Raw genomic sequence first — 17,837 nt, 5'->3', positions numbered from 1 at the left:
TAGACATGCTTTTTGATTACTATAATTTAATTTAATTTAACCATTAAAATGGAATCCAGAAAAAAAAAAAGTTTTTTTAAATTTTATTTAAAAATATGTGAAAATTTTTTGGGGGATAAAATAAACAGCATTTGGCAAGAAATAAAAGACAATGTGGGAAAAGATAAATCAGAATCTAGAAAAAAAAAAGAATTTGAGAAAAGATAAAACAGAAATATGAAAAATAAAATTAATTTGATCTCATCCTTATGTGTGTTATGATCAGCAGCATGAATCTGAGCGTCTGATGGTCCATCAGATGAAGATGAGGACGGTGTATTGTGTTCTTCATCACTCCTGATGTTTGATTTACTGCAGATGGTTCATAATCAGCATAATGTGATGTTTGTGTTGATGATGCAGTGTAGGATGTTATTAAATCAGACAGACGGATGACGGTGGCAGTGAATCAGACTGAATAATTGCTTTAGTAATTCTGAGGGATCTGTTGGTGTGTGTGTGTGTGTGTGTGTGTGTGTGTGTGTGTGTATACCTGGTATTTATCACATTATGGGGACCAAATGTCATTTTTTAGGTCCTAGATTCTTATAAAAAGGTAATTTAAGTAATTTAAGAAAAAATATATATTTTCTAACGTTTGGTAATAAATCGATTCCTCTATTTTTGAAAAATGAAATAGTGGCAAAACATTAAATTCGAAATAATCGATACAATTGTGCACTTTCTAGGCTAAATATGATCTGTTCAAAATTAGAATAAAAGTTGTGCTTTTCGTGCTGCAAAGTTTCAGGAGTGACAAGAATGAGGGGAAATATAATTTCTCAAAAAGATGTTCAAGCAATGCAGACATAATTAAAAGAACAATATTTGAATTTTTGAGTTATTTATAAAAGTAGCTAATAGTAAGTCTTGTCATTCTTTCACTGTACATTGCTATTCTTTATAGCATTAAACTTAATAGATTTGCAGCACTGCAACAGTTATTTTACATAATATTATGTTAAAAACACAGTATAATGTCCAGATGTCAGACAAAACTGTTGACAGGGGTTTTATATATTTAATATATATATAAAGCCTATATATATATATATTCAAGAAACGCTAAAAACACATCTCCTCCATCTTTATTTGACCCTCTAACTCTAGGACTCTCTATTCTAATTCTATTCTTTAAAAAAACTAAAAAATCTTGCCCCTTTTAGACTTGCACTCTATTCATTTACTAACACTAGCTTATCTATTCTTTTTGCATTCTATCTGTTTGTTTTCTTTTATTTATTATATAATTAACAAAAAGCAAAAAAGGCCTCTAACACTAGCTTGCTCTATTTGTTTTCTATTCTATCTGTTTTCTTTTTATTATTATATAATTTAGTTTAATCCTTGCTACGTGCACTGTGTTAGCTAACTGAGACTTGTTATAGCTCTTGCATATTATTGCTCTGTTGATTTTGATTGCTTCTAATGTCCTCATTTGTAAGTCACTTTGGATAAAAGCATCTGCTAAATGACTAAATGCAAATATAAAAATATATACAGGTAAATACAGGGATTCACTGTAAAAAATGTACCGTAGAATTTACAGGATGTTACCGGCAAAAACGTTGCCAATAAAATCTTGTAAAAATGATGTTAATTGCTGTAAAATGGATTACAGTATAATACTGTGTGTGTGAAATACAGTAATTAGTAGTATTTTTACAGTAACATTGAATTAAACTTGTAGTTTATTTTACAGCAATATTTTATAATCTCACTAAAGTACAATATTTACTTGACAACAAAAGCCAATAAAATCCTGTAAATACCCCTAAATCCAAGACGATGTTGAAATAATTTAACAAGGAAAATGCTGCAAGGAATAATTTTAACACTAAACTGTAAAACACTGATTTAAATGCATTATCATGAGAACTATCTTAATACATTTACAAATGAATAAAAACCAAGTCAAAGATGTTGCAAATAAATATTTATTAAAACTGGCAGAACGACATTGCAAGGCTTTTACTGGTAAAAATAAAAATGTCAGTCTTTCAACAGTTAAAATCTTATCATAAAAATAACATAGCATCACAAAATAACTACAAATACCTGTTATATCACAAAAAATAAACCATGTTCTGAGTAGAACATTAACTTTCTATAAAAATATTAAGTTCAACAGAATTTTGGTTAAAAAAGGGATTAAAATAAAATGCTGGAATCAACATTATACCACAAATTCTGTTGTTTGAGCTTATGTTCTATTAAATTTAGAATATTCCTGCAAAAGACAATTGAATAAATACATACTGAAAGTCCATCAACGTTCTGAGATGAGCACACACACGAGGGTTGTCCCTCTTCTCTGAGACCTTTCCACTTGTTTTGCCTCTATGTATCCGTCTTGTATCCAGTGAGTGTTGTGATGCCAACAAAACATCTGCATATAAATACAAGCAGAAGCTTTAGAACAAAGTTCAGTATTGAATGAAACTAGCTCAATAAAATAAATGTAAAAATGCCACTTATACAATGCAATCAGCATTTACCAGTACTTAAACTAAATAAGTAACCTTTTCATTACCTAGTTATTTTTTTTCACTCAAGTTTTAACAAGGCTATCTTGTCCAATCGGGCATGTTAAGATGTCTTTCACAAAACAATTGGCCAGGACAAGCTTTAATGTTGAGAACAACTACAGTGGCAATAGAAAGAAGACGTAACTATTATTCTGTCTGTAGTATTGTTGCTGCCGCTGGCACCATGTCCTGGAGACGCTGTGTTTCGTTGTGGAAGCGAAACTACTTTGTTTGGGCTTCCAAAAGAGGACACAACTAGAAATCAGTGGTTAAGTTGTATTTACAACACTGTTCCAGAACAGTGCAACCCAAATATTAGAGTGTGTGCAGCGCATATTACGGAGGACTATTTCCTGAACCTGGGAGAGTAGCCTACAATGCCAGCTGTTTCTATAAAGTGGGGCAATTCCAACTTTGCAAGGACAGTCTGGCGCTTCTGACTCACAGCCTGTAAGTATGTTTCTGCTACTGACTATTCAAACGCGAGTTTTGAGCAGTTTAGAGTAGTGCTTGTTGTTTGTCATTTCTCCGATCACAAATGCAGACATGGTAATGTTTACACAGCGTGATGCGACGTGTAAAGAGACAGTATCAGTAAGTCATTATAATCAGTAATAATCCAGTAATTATGTCCCCACTGGATGTAACAAATGCCTCGTTTGTAATGGGTTTTATTGTTTTAGTCTCGTCTGGGACACGGCATCACAACATTTGTGAGGGGCGTAACATTACCGCCTCACGCTTGAGGTATTCGGCCAATCACAACGCACTGGATAGCTGGCCAATCAGAGCACACCTCGCTTCTCAGAACGATGAGCTTTGTAAAAATCGACACGTTTCAGAAAGGCGGGGCATAGAAGAGCAACAATAATGTACAGTATGTGGATAATAATGTGTTTTTTTAACCTTAAACCGCATAAACATATTGCATTGCACCAAATACACTAGATATTGTTCTTTTTAGCAACGTCATATGATCCCTTTAAATAAGTAAATAAATAAATAAATTCTGTCATCATTTCTACTCACCCTCATGTTGTTTCAAACTTGTATGACTTTCTTCTTTTGTACAACATAAAATAAGGTATTTTTAAAACTGTTGGTAACTAAGCTGTTTTGGTCACTAGTGACTTTCATTGCACGAACAAATAATACTGAGATGTTTCTCAAATTATCTTCTTTTATGTTCCATACTTTATGTTAGGCTATTGTAGCCTAAACATTTAACACAATAATAGCTTTCAGTTATCTTTTGGGGTTATTTTCACAGCCAAATTTAGTTTAGATTAATTAATTGCAGCACCCTGTAATTAATTATATTACAAATTTTAATCGACTGACAGCCCTAATATATATATATATATATATATATATATATATATATATATAACAAATTAAACCAAACGCAACCGCCCCCCCAACCTGCTGTGGGAATTCTCACTCCCAAGTTGGACTCAAAAGTTGGTAGCCCTGTGCAAGTATAAAACAACCCTGTGGATGGCTCTGTTTGTCCTCAGCTGAATGAAACGGCGAAGCAGCTGATGGAGATGGACAAACCGTTGGTGAGCGCAGAAGCCGTCAGCTGTAACGGGAACGGTGCGCACAGACACGCAGAAGGGAAGAAGAATGCCAAGAAGCGGCACTCGTTCACAGCGCTCAGCATGACGCAGCGCTCGGCACAGTTGCTGGGAAACAACCGGCACTCGATGGAGATCAGCGCACCTGTGCTCATCAGCTCCTCGGACCCCCGCGCCGCCGCTCGCATCACAGACGGCCCACACCTGTCCTCCAGCGCACCTGCCACACAGGTACAGAGACACTCACCTGTCCGCCTCACATTCACACCACAATCTGCAGAAACACTGAAGACCATTCACTTTATTTCATTGACACATTTTTCCCCAAATTATCATGCAAATGCAAAACAAACAAATAAATACAGAAATAAATACATATTTATATATAATACAGTATATAATAAATATGAATACAATTATTATTCATATAAATTATTATATCTATAGTGTGTGTGTGTGTGTGTGTATATATATATATATATATATATATATATACACAGCGGGTAAAATAAGTATTGAACGTGTCACCATTTTTCTCAGAAAATATATTTCTAAAGGTGCGGTTGACATGAAATTTTCATGACATGAAAGAAAATAAAGTTGCTAGAATGGCCAGCCAATCACCTGACTTCAATCCAATAAGAACTAAAGATCAGAACTAAAGATCAGAGTTCATGGAAGAGGCCACAGAACCTTTAAGATTTGAAGACTGTGTGGAAGAATGGACCAAAATCACAGCTGAGCAATGCATGCCACTAGTTTCTCCTACAGGAGGCGTCTTGAAGCTGTCATTACCAACAAAGGCTTTTGTACAATGTATTAAATACATTTCAGTAGTGCAATCCCTGTGTCATTCCATTTTATTACACATAACTTAATTCCTGAACTTAATTGTTTTGTTTTATTTGTATGCATGGATTACTTGGGTTGTTATCAACATCTGGTGAAAATTTCATGTCAACAGTATCTTTAGAAATACATTTACTGAGAAAAATTAAGCGTTCAATACTTATTTTATCCGCTGTGTGTGTGTGTGTATGTGTGTGTGTGTGTGTGTATATATATACATACATAATGTAGTAGGTATTTTAGCTGCAGACGGCCTCTTGACCTCTGACCTGGGCTCAGCTGGTTGGTCCCTGTAAAAGCGTTGGGCTCCATTAGTGTTCTGAGGTCAAAGGTCAACATGAGAACCCGTGAGGGTGAATCTCTGGAGTTTTGTCTGAGTGAAACAGACGGATCATGTAGAGTCCCAAGGTGCATTTCCAGCTCCCATAATGCATCGTGTCAGCAGCTGCAGGAGCCCATTAGTGACACACTCAGAATCTCCATCAGATCCTGATCCATTGTCTTCACAGGACTCTTCAATCACAGCAAACGCAGGAGTTTCAGTTCTGCCGCGCCTCACGTCAACATCCGGGGAGCTGCTCGCCGCCACTAAAGTCCAGCTGCCTCTCAACATGTGAGTCGGGATGATTTAATACAGCGCTGTTATTCCTGCTGCTCCACACACTGCAGTACTGAAATATCCCAGGGGACAAAAGTGCAGTAAAATACTTTATTTCAGTACACTTAGTACACTTCCATATTATACTTGCTCTATTTCCGTGCTTTAGCTTTGTTCTTAATATACTAAAAATTATTCTTTAGTACTTCTTAAGATAATCTTAAGAACATCTAAGTTTACTCAACTGTGCTATTTTGGGACACCATGAATATAAACTAATATGTGACCCTGCAGCACAAAAGCAGTCATCAGTAACACAGGTATATTTGTAGCAATAACCAACAATACATTGTATGGATCAAAATTATACATTTCTCTTTTATGGGTGTGTGTGAGTAAGTGAGTGTGTGTGTGTGTGTGCGTGCGTGCGCGTGCGCGTGCGCGTCTGCGTCTCTGTCTCTGTCTCTGTGTGTGTGTGTGTCTGTATGTGTGTGTTGTGGCCGTCAGTAGGTCAGTGTGTGTATTGTGAGCTGCTCTGTTCATCAGCTGTTCCTGTGATTCTTGCAGGTGTAATGAAATCACTCAGTGTTTTAATAACAGACTCTGGACTCGATGTAATAAAATGCTACTGTCGGAGCTGAACTAGTCTCCCCACACACACACAAACACACACACACAAACACACACACACGCACACACACATACATACATTTTAACTATTTATTTAAGCCCACTTAAAAGAAATACTCTACAAGGACATAAATATTACAGATGCAGTTAAGTACATGTACAAAACATTATGGACCAATGACATACAGCAGATCTTCACAATATTAAGCATATCACTCAGTTGTTATGGGTATAAATAGCAATGTCTCCGCCATATAGACCCTTTTCCTGTTAGTAAACAATAACTGGAGAAATTCCGATTTTACTTGCATATGTAAGGTCAGTCACTGTCCAGGACCACGATTGTTATTTGAAAAAGGTTAACTTTAACGGACGAAACCAGATCGGCCGACCCACACACGCTTTTACTCAAAGGATGGACGCTCTGACAGGATTCCCTTCGTTGAGTGACTCACATCTAAAGTATATTTAAGACAAACTCACAGTGTCTATCTAGTCATGAAAATGTATATATATATTTTAATTTCCGCAGGCAACTATTTGTACAGCTACATTATTATTCCAGCCACAATTCATCACAACAATGTATATAAAATTACATATGATTAAACATATAACGTTAAATCGTCAGTTTCTTGTTTTACACACATGCACACAGACATTATTTCATACACGACATGCGTGATACGTGAGATGCATCATTTTTAAAAAAAAAATTAATATTTCAAAATTCTGAGTTGAGATTATATCTCAAAATTCTTATAAGAAAAATCAACTCTTCATTCTCTCTTTTGAGTTATATTCCACAAATCTGGCCTTTTTTCCCCTCAGGATGGACAAACTCGCTATTGTTGAGTTAAATAGAGTTATAAAGTTGCATTTGCAAGAAAAAAGTCTCAAAAAAGAATTGTGAGACAAAATAGGTAACGTTAAATGTAAAATGATATAGGTTTAAATAGTATTTCATGCTGTAACTGTAGGGCAAATATAATATGTTCCCAAATTAACTGCATATGTGAATATTATGTAGACCAATTGTTTAAATCAAATTTATGCTTTAAAGTAGATTAATCATAGCAGGTTTCATTCATTAGTCTGTCCGTTTAAATGTCTGCATTTGGCTTCAAATGACGTTTTTGACGATATTCTATAAAAATGATTCTCATTCCGATTCTTCTCTCTTATTCCGTTGATTTTTCCCATTTCACTCCACTGTTACCATGTGTTTCTGCCACCACATGCACTTGCAGCTGCGAGTGACGTAACTGTGACGTCTACATGAAATTGGTCTATATGATGGTCATACGAAAAGTCCATACGAAAGTCAAAAGTACATGCCACCTCCAGAACAAACACCTCTACACTCCTCATTAATCACAACAACATCAGGTGTATTAGCAGACAGATGAGAAAAAGTGTCAGAATTATTACTGAGATACTGAAACATAGATGGTTTTACACAGGAATGTTTGTATATTCTTACTAAATGTGAGAAATGATTTGATAAGTCTTTCACTATCAGGTCCATTATTCTGTCGTGGCGTGTTATGCACATTCCCTTGTAAACATGGCAGACATTGAAGATATGTGGCAGTGTTTCAGTGATCTGTTCTGTAGTGTGATGCAAACACTGAGGAACCTGAGTTGTAGGAAACCAGATAGAGAGGTTGAGTCTGGTAGGGAGAACTTGTAATCTGGCTTTTACTGTGAAATTAACACACTGAGTGCAGTATTCTTCAGAAATGAGAGAAGACGTGCAAGTTTTCCCTGAAGTTTCATCCCAGTCCAGTGTTGTTTTTGTTGGTATTGATGTAATTCCAGGAGAGTTTGCTGGGCACCTGCAGATGTTAGCAGGTGGCTATCACCACCGTACGTGACACGCTGACATAGGTCAGGGGGTCAGTGATGATATCCTCCGAGACTCTCACGCTCTCAGAGTCAGACCGCACACACTCCACTGATACTCCAGTTCTAACACAGAGGTCTTTCAGGTCCAGCCAGTCTGATCAGACACCAAAGCCAGCAGAATGAGTGTCCAGTCTCCCGCTGGGTTTCCTTTTGAAGCCAAGGAAGCGAGGCTCTGACTCCGTGGCCAGCGGCACCTTTCGTCTCCTTAGATCCAAGAACAGGGAGGATCGAGCCAACTCCCTAACGTCTTTATCATCATTATTCAGCATGTTTAGAAGATGGGAAATCCGCATGCTGGTATAAATCCAGATCATGTTTGGTACCCCCAACCCTCCTTCCCATTGGGGATGAAAAATAATATCACGAGTGCTGTGTGTAAGTCCAAAACACTTTCGCACTAAGCTCACTGTTTTGTTATCCATTTCGCTCAACACTTTCTGTTGGAGATGAACGTTGGAGATCAGATGTTGTACTTTAGACAGTGCCACCTGTCTAATAGCCTCCAGCTTCATAGTCAGTGGCAGTGGGCATTTATCAATCAAGTCCCATTTAGATGTAAACTCTGACAAGATTATGTTTACTTGCTCTTTCCATTCTCCTGCAATATTAATTTTATGTCCAAGATAAGTATATGTCTCATGAAGAGAATATACCCGTATAGTTTTTTTTGCTACTGTAAACACTGGACATTTATCAGATTTTGAACGATCCCACCTGTTCCCTCCACTCCTCTCGTACAGAACAGCACGTTTTGTGTCCTTAATCTCCAGACCTGACCATTCCAGAAAAGCATTGGTTCTGACCAGCATGTTTTTAATTACGCTCTCTTCTCTGGAGGCCATCTGAACATCATCTGCATAGCCCTGTACTGGGATAGGAGATATCACGCCGGGGGGCACATTGACACATCCTCTTTAACCATTGGTTAATGGAAATTATGAAATTAATTGCACTCCATGGGCAGCTAGTTTTAATGCCTATCTGAAGTGATGTTGGGTGAGTGAGCTGCATGTCAATGAACAGCTGAGGTAGCTGTATTTCCTCTAATGGTTTGATCATGACATCTCTCTCACACAAACACACACACACACACGCGCACACACACACTCACACTCTCACACGCACGCACACACGCACACACACACACACACACACACGCTCACTCACTCACACACACACACACTCACACACACACACACACACACACACACACACACACATACATACACACACACACACACACACACACACACACGCATACGCTCACTCTCACACACACACACACACACACACACGCTCACTCACACACACACACACACACACACACACACATTCACACACACACACACACACACACACACACACACACGCTCACACACACACACGCATTCACACACACACACACACACACACACACACACGCTCACTCACACACACACACACACACACACACACACTCCATCAGGAACACGGTTCGCTGGTGAATCTCTCTCTTGGTTTCTGCAGATATCTGGCCATGTACGCTTACAAGCCGCAGAAGGCGGATGAGCTGGAGCTGAGGAAGGGAGAGATGTACCGCGTGATGGAGAAGTGTCAGGACGGCTGGTTTAAAGGCACGTCGCTGCGCTCCGGAGCGTCTGGAGTTTTCCCAGGAAACTACGTCACGCCCGTCTCCAGGTGAGCGTTACTCAAACCATCCAGAGATAATGCAGCGCCTCTATATTCTCATCAGTGAGGAGGTTTAACCTTCTCAGGTCTCGTCATTAAAGATGTTAAAAACGCACCTGCATCTGCACACAATTTTATAGTTCAAGTCTATATCTCACAGTTCTGACTTTACACCTCAGAATGCGAGTTAATGAGATTCTTTTCTTGGAATAGCAAGTTTGAGACTGTTTTTTTTCTCAGAATTGCAAGTTTTTGATACTTTTCTTCTCAGAATTGTGAGTTTTTGAGACTTTTTTTTCCCTCAGAATTCTCAGAAAGGCTTTTATTTACCCCCGGTTTCACAGACAAGGCTTAAGCCTAGTCCCAGACTAAAATGTAAGTCTGAGCTGTTTCAACTGAAAGAAACTTGCACTGACTGATCTTAAAATATATCAGTGCCTTTGTTTTGTCTCAAGATGCACATCACTGATGTTTTTTCTAAGGCACGTTTATAAAAACTAATTAAATGTCCTAATTGAACTATTGCCTAGTCCTGGCTTAGTCTAAGCCCTGTCTGTGAAACCAAGCCCTGAAATATTAAATAATCTTTTATTGAGCAAGGCTGTAAATTACGTTTCTTTCATCTGATCTGGGGGTTTGTTTTGACTCACAGTAAAAGCACAAGCAAATGAAACGACCCTAAATGAAAGCGCGACAGAAATAATGCATTTCCAGCGAGTTCTAGATCCCTATCTAGAGCTCAAGTAATAAATCAGGTCAGTGGCGCAGGTGCGGATAAATGCGCTGCTTTAATGTCGAGAGTTGAGAAGGTGAAATTGTTCTGCCACCGCATTGATTAGGATGTATAGCTGATGCATTACGGCTGCGGGCGCGTGATTAGCATGCTGTGTCTATGCGCATAACCGCAGGCTAGGAGCGATGCGATGCTCTGTCTGGGGTCAGTGAGGGATCGTTCATTCATGAAATACTGCAATATGATGCAGTGTTTGAGGTGCATTAATGTTGAACATGTGTGACGACTTCAAACGCACCTCATTCAATCAGAGTTTAGTCTGAATGATCGGTTTTAAATGTTTAGTCAGCAGACACAGAGTGATTTTGGAATCATTCAGACAGTATTCTGACAGTGTGTGAAGACAGTGTTTCTGCAGTATCGCAGATATGCATGACGGTTTTGTCATTGACTCAGCAGGTGATTTTTATTTGTCTTCACAGTTAACAGGCTGTTAAACCAGTCTCAGATTAAACACTGGATCTGCTGCAGGTTATGAGCTTCTTCACATCAGGTTTTGATAAGAGAGATTTGCAAAAACTCAAACTCATGAGATCTGGCATCATTTACTCATGATGTTTGTTGTATGTTTTTTTTTATTAATTTACTAATTAATAATATATATATATAATATATTACTAATATAATAATAATAATTATTATTATTCGTTTGATTTATAGATTCCATGATTACATATTATTTATAAAATGGCAGTAAATGATTCATAACTTATATCATTAAGCTTTGACTATATTCACAATATACAATCATGAACATATCATGCAATTTTTAAAAAAAAAATTTATCTTTTAGATTACTTTTTACCTAATTTGTTTTAAACGGACCATTAAATGTACCATATTGATATAAAAAATCTGTTATTTGATATCAACATCATGAAGTGCATTAAACATTACATTAAACCAGGGTTTCCTAATGTAAGAACTACAGCAGATTTGTGAGTTGATAAAATAATAATAATTTATTCAGTCATAAAAATCTAAACTAAATCAGAATACATTACCTAAATAATTTAATTTTAAAAAATTGTAATAATATTTCACAATTTTCTTCTTTTTACTGTACTTTTAATATATTTTGTCTCATTTTAAATCATTTTAAGCAATTTTCTGTCCTTCCAGAAGACTTTCAGGGATGGCTGTAGTTTTCAAATTAAATGTCCATCAAGCATATTTGAGTCTCCATATGTTCATAAACATTCACTAAGCCGCAAAATAAACTCGGTTGAGGGTTCTGAACCGTTAAACTCTTCATTATTCTATATGGTTTGGGATGCTTCTGGAAATCTTCTGTGTCTGTTGATGTTTAAAGCTTCATGACTTCATTTGATCGGATGCTATGTGTTGCATTAATCATAATCAGACTGTAGTGAAGCTACATAATAGAGTAATAGAGACCGCCATTCACACACAAACACGAGCCGCTGCAAGAGAAACAAATCACGTCTGGATGATGATCCACCGGACAGAAATCATTCCCAGACGCTCAGAGCTGAGGTTTAATGTGTTTACACACACAACACCTGTCTGAGAACACACACACACACACACACACACACACACGTGCATACACATATTGTTGCATATTATTTGGTTTTTCTACAGCGCAAATATTTTCAATTCATGTTTACATTGTAGTACCCATGTCATTATGCACATTTGTGTCCTCATAAACCATATAACACACACACACACACACACACACACACCTCATCTCAGACTCATTATATTACCATTCAATTTAGATGTCACCATAAAGCACACTATTTAGGTTACATGGGAATAAAAAACCAGTCATAAGGGTTTAAATAATCTTTCCATTGATGTATGGTTTGTTATGATGGACAATATTTGTCTGAGATACAACTATTAGAAAATCTGGAATCTGAGGGAGCAAAAAAATCTAAATATTGAGAAAATCTCCTTTAAAGTTGTTCAAATTAAGTTCTTAGCAATGCATATTACTAATCAAAAATGAAGTTTTTATATATTTATGGTAGGAAATGTACAAAATATCTTCATGGAACATGATCTTTACTTACTTTTAATATTCTAATGATTTTTGGCATAAAAGAGAAATGTATAATTTTGTTGTCTATTTCTACAAATATACCTGTGTTACTCATGACTGCTTTTGTGCTGCAGGGACACAAATATAACACACAGACACACTCACTTGAGACGATTCATCTCATCTCAGACTCATTATCTCTCTGCTTTCATCGCATCACATGATATGAAGGTGTTTGTTTGTGTGTCGCACATGAAGTTCTTGCAGACGCAGCTTGATTCGATCCTCCAGAGCGACGGCTCAGATTCACACGTCTAAAACCGGATCGCTGAATTTACATCTTATTTCAGGTGTTTTTGAGACCGCAGATGCAAAGGCTCGTGGTTAACCGCAAACATCTGATGATGATGATAAAGAACAGACGCACACAGATCCAGTAATGTTGATCTGACACAAAACCAGACTGAAACCATAAAAACTCATAAAACAACGCTTCACAAAACAACACCATGGAAAGAGATTCCTATTCAAATGCCAAATCAATCACATCTCTGACATTCACCTAAAGTCAAGCTACTCATGGTACAAAAATTAAGTAAATAAAGAAGGTATATCGTAGTTTATAGACAAATTCCAAAGACTTACAGCAGTGTTTTATTCTGCATGACATGAGCTTGATCATCTGAACATCATAAACTACAGCAGATCCAGAGTTTGATCGGAGAACTCACTCAACTAGATTTTAGTTTTGTAGCAAAATATTATAACATTACATATATATATGGGATGCATTTATTTATTTATTAATTAATTCATTCAAACATTTATTGATGTTTGAATGTGTGTGTGAGTGAGTGAGTGAGTAAGTGTGTGTGTGTGTGTGTGTGTGTGTGTGTCAAGTCAAGTCACCTTTATTTATATAGCGCATTTTGCAAATGCAGATTGTGTCAAAGCAGCTTTACAGTATTAAAAAAGGGAAATAGTTTGTCGAAATAGTGTGTGGTTCTCCTCTGGCCAGACAACACCAGCAGTTTAATTCTAGGCTGCAGCAGGATCAGATTGTAGAGCACTCATCTGGTTCCTGTGGTCTTGTCCCGATGGCTGTCTAGGTGGCGGGGTCCTCACTGGAGATCAGTCTCTGGGGCTCATCTAGGTAATCTTGTTCTCCGCTGATATTCGGTGCTGTAGAGGTCATCTCTAGGTGCTGATACACCATCTGATCTGGATACAGTCTGGATCTGGGTGACTGCGGTGACCTCAGAATAAGAAAGAAACAGACTAATATTAGCGTAGATGCCATTCTTCTAACAATGTATCGAGTACATCAGGTGTTATGGGAAGTGTTCCTGGTTCTGGTTGATCTAATTAATGCAGCCTAACAATCCTTTAACGGATTTGAATTATAGAAATGTGATATTATGTGTAAGTCAGGTTAAAGAGATGGGTCTTTAATCTAGATTTAAACTGACAGAGTGTGTCTGCCTCCAGAACAGTATTAGGTAGATTGTTCCAGAGTTTGGGAGCTAAATAGGAAAAGGATCTGCCGTCTGCAGTTGATTTTGATATTCTAGGTATTATCAAATGGCCAGAGTTTTGAGATCACAGCGGACGTGGAGGACTATAATGCGATTAGAGCTCACTCAAATACTGAGGAGCCAAACCATTCAGGGCTTTATAGGTAATTAGCAAGATCTTAAAATGTATACGATGCTTAACCTTGAGCCAGTGCAGTGTTGACAGAACCGGCTAATGTGGTCATACTTCCTGGTTCTAGTAAGAACTCTAGCTGCTGCATTTTGGACCAGCTGGAGTTTGTTTATTAAGCGTGCAGAACAACCACTCAATAAAGCATTACAATAATCTAACCTTGAGGACATGAATGCATGAATTCATTGTTACGGCATTTGACATTGAGAGCATAGGTCGTAATTTAGATATAGTTTTTTTGAGATGGAAAAATGCAGTTTTACAAATGCTAGAAACGTGGCTGTCAAAGGAAAGATTGCTATCAAATAGCGCACCTAGGTTCCTAACTGATGACGAAGAATTTACAGAGCAGCCGTCAAGTGTTAGACAGTGTTTTAGGTTATTACATGCGGAGGTTTTTGGTCGATAATTAACACCTCTGTTTTTTCAGAATTTAACAGTAAGAAATTACTAGTCATCCAGTTTTTGATATCGACTATGCATTCTGTTAGTTTTGCCAACTGGTGTGTTTCATCAGGTCGCGAAGAAATATAGAGCTGGTTATCATCAGCATAAAGGTGAAAGCTAACACTGTGTTTCCTGATGATATCTCCCAAGGGTAACATGTAAAGCATGAAAAGTAACAGTCCTAGTACTGAGCCTTGAGGTACTCCATACTGCACTTGTGATCAATATGACACCTCTGTGTGTGTGTGTGTTTCCGCAGGGCTCCGTTTGCTGTCGGTCAGACGCGCTCGTGTCTCTCTGGAGCGGCTCAGGCTCAGGCTCCTGGATCCCCGGGCTCCGCCGGACCCTCCAGTCCGGTCCTGATGGCGTCTGCGTCTGCATCTGCGTCCCGCTCCAGCACGCCTCTCAGCAGCCCGTCTTCTCCACAGCTGCATCTGAAGAACTGCCTGCGCATGTGCAGCCAGCAGACGGTCAATCAGGCACGCTCTGCCATGCAGCTGGGTGAGAAACACACATTTGTTTTTTTTTCCTTTGCTTTCAAATGTTAAATCATATATCTTTATTTTGAAACACTCAGTGCATCAGATTACATATTTATATAACTGCAACACAGTCTTCATGATTTGATAATCACACAAACTATTGTTAGAATTGATAAATAAAGTTTCCAGTCACTGTTTCATAAACTCATAAACTCACCGTGGCTAATTTTACTCACATTTGTGTTGATTTCAGGCCCTGATTGAACAGTTGCATGAATTAGTTTCTGCATACTGATGGTTTCTGCAGTTATTTGTCTGCAGTCACACACACACGCGCGCACATCAGTGAAGCGTGTTTAGCATGACACTCTGTAATCCATGGGGTCAGATGGTGCTGCATTAGCACTGAAAGAGTTGTTAAAGCGTTTTCCAGCTCAGATAAGACGTCTGCTGGAATGAAGGCTGGCAGTAATTGCCGGGTTGCATTCTCACAGTTCTTGAACTTTAAAGAGCGACGTGAAGCTGGTGCTAATGTGATTATTTATTTGTTTATCGATACTATTAAACTTTAACATATTTAATAATAATTTTAAAGTTCAGTATTTAATAATTTATTTATTTCTGTATTTATTTATTTAATAACCATGTTTGGCAAAAATGTTGTGATTGTATATCAATATAGCTGAATTCAATACAATTGAAATTATTATTATTATTATTATTATTGTTGTTGTTGTTTTTAAATACTAGTTTTTATTTAGGATATAGTAATATTTCTTTTATTTAAATTTTTTTTAGTAATACTACTACTACAGAAAAAATTATGTAATACAGTGACGACAACAACAACAATAATAATAATAATAATAGAATAATAATTAGAAATATTGTTGTTATTATTATATTAGATTATTAATATAAAGGAAAACCGGTTACTTATTTATATAATTATTATTTGATCAAATTCTAAAAATAAACAAACAAAGATAAAGTAAATACATATCACTATAATACTATTAAACTAAAATATTTAATAATAATAATTTTAATGTATATAATATTCTTTTTATCATTTATTTTGTTATTATTATTTTTTTCATTTAATCAAATAAAAAGATTTAATAATAATATTATAACAACATCATTAATATATAAAACAATAATAATATTAACAATATTATGATTATAAATGTTGTTATTTTTATATTATTATTATTACTCAAAATAAAAATATATAACTATTAATATATTTCATTGTAAATATATTTTACGGTTTATAAGTGCTTCTCATCACAAGTATGTAAAGATGTTCAGTGCATGTTGTGTTTATAAATGCACATCATAATAAACCCAAACTCACAGACAGTGAAAACACGAGCTCGTGAGCTGCCTGCGTGTAAATGAACACAGTGGCATGCTTCACTCTGAAACACAAGTGCATGTGCTAATTCGTTAAATTTGATAATTGCAATAAGCCGTTTAATCATGCAGCCCAAGTTTGGAATGACTATGAAAAGTTAATGTTTTTGAGAGGAGTTCCTCAGTTTATGTTTGTGTGTGAATGCTGTGTTGTTGTGGTCAGTGCATAGTCCTCCGGCGAGCAGCAGCAGTCCGTCTCGATCCCCGGCGCGGCCCCTGTCTCACGCTCGGCCCCTGAGGCCCCTGAGCTCCATCACGCCTCCCAACGTCAGCGCAGCACATCTGAACGGAGCGGAGCCGCAGCCGTCCTCGCCCGCAGACGCAGACGCAGGTCTGCACAAACTAGAGGACAAGAAGCTGGAGAAGGTCAGTGCTGCTCACCAATCCACCTGAGACTACACTGCATCTTTTGATTACTTAGTATTGTTGTTTGTTTTCTAGTATAAATATCTAAAAATTCTTGAATCAAGATGCATTTATTTAAAGTAAAATGACTTAAGATATTATGTCTTGTTTTCTGAAATAATTATTAATTTAACAAAGTTTTTCTGCCAATGGGCAGATTCATGGGTAAATGCATCTTTATTCAAGAATGATTAGATATTTATACTAGAAAACAAGACAAAAAATACTAAGTAAGAAAATATTTTTTTGCAGTGTAGTACAAACATGACTATCCATGGAAATAATGGTGAAATCAAATACAATACAAATATGACCCTGGACCACAAAACCAGTCATAAGGGTCAATCTTTCTAAATTGAGATTTATACATCATCTGAATAAATAATCTCTCCATTGATGTATGGTTTGTTATGATGGACAATATTTGTCTGAGATACAACTATTAGAAAATCTGGAATCTGAGGGAGCAAAAAAATCTAAATATTGAGAAAATCTCCTTTAAAGTTGTTCAAATGAAGTTCTTAGCAATGCATATTACTAATCAAAAATGAAGTTTTGATATATTTTATTTCACAATCCTGTTCCTCATGTACATACTATGTACTTATTATAGTGATTACAATAATTAGGTAACATCTAAGTACTAACTCTGAACCTAACCCTGCACCATGTAGTTACCTTATATTACCAGTACTGTCTTAGGTAAGTACATGTAAGTGCACGTAAAAATGTATAATTTTGATCCATACAATGTATTGTTGGCTATTACTACAGAT

At 36.8% G+C, this 17,837-nt stretch overlaps 1 protein-coding gene across 1 annotated transcript in view; it reads left to right on the top strand.

Annotated features, from left to right (window-relative positions):
* The window catches only part of LOC306877469 (E3 ubiquitin-protein ligase SH3RF3-like), a gene marked incomplete at both ends in the record, with an annotated part of 104,334 nt that overhangs the window by 81,055 nt on the left and 5,442 nt on the right, over positions 1-17,837 (top strand). The window contains 5 exons of the mRNA XM_079429235.1: positions 4,085-4,375; positions 5,503-5,606; positions 9,636-9,806; positions 15,015-15,256; positions 16,820-17,022. Coding sequence (XP_079285361.1) covers positions 4,085-4,375; positions 5,503-5,606; positions 9,636-9,806; positions 15,015-15,256; positions 16,820-17,022 — 1,011 coding nt within the window. The remainder of the gene's footprint in view (positions 1-4,084; positions 4,376-5,502; positions 5,607-9,635; positions 9,807-15,014; positions 15,257-16,819; positions 17,023-17,837) is intronic.

This window comes from Barbus barbus (assembly GCF_936440315.1).
Source record: "Barbus barbus genome assembly, chromosome: 11".
Classification (NCBI taxonomy): domain Eukaryota; kingdom Metazoa; phylum Chordata; class Actinopteri; order Cypriniformes; family Cyprinidae; genus Barbus; species Barbus barbus.
This window is presented reverse-complemented; position numbering and strand designations above follow the sequence as displayed.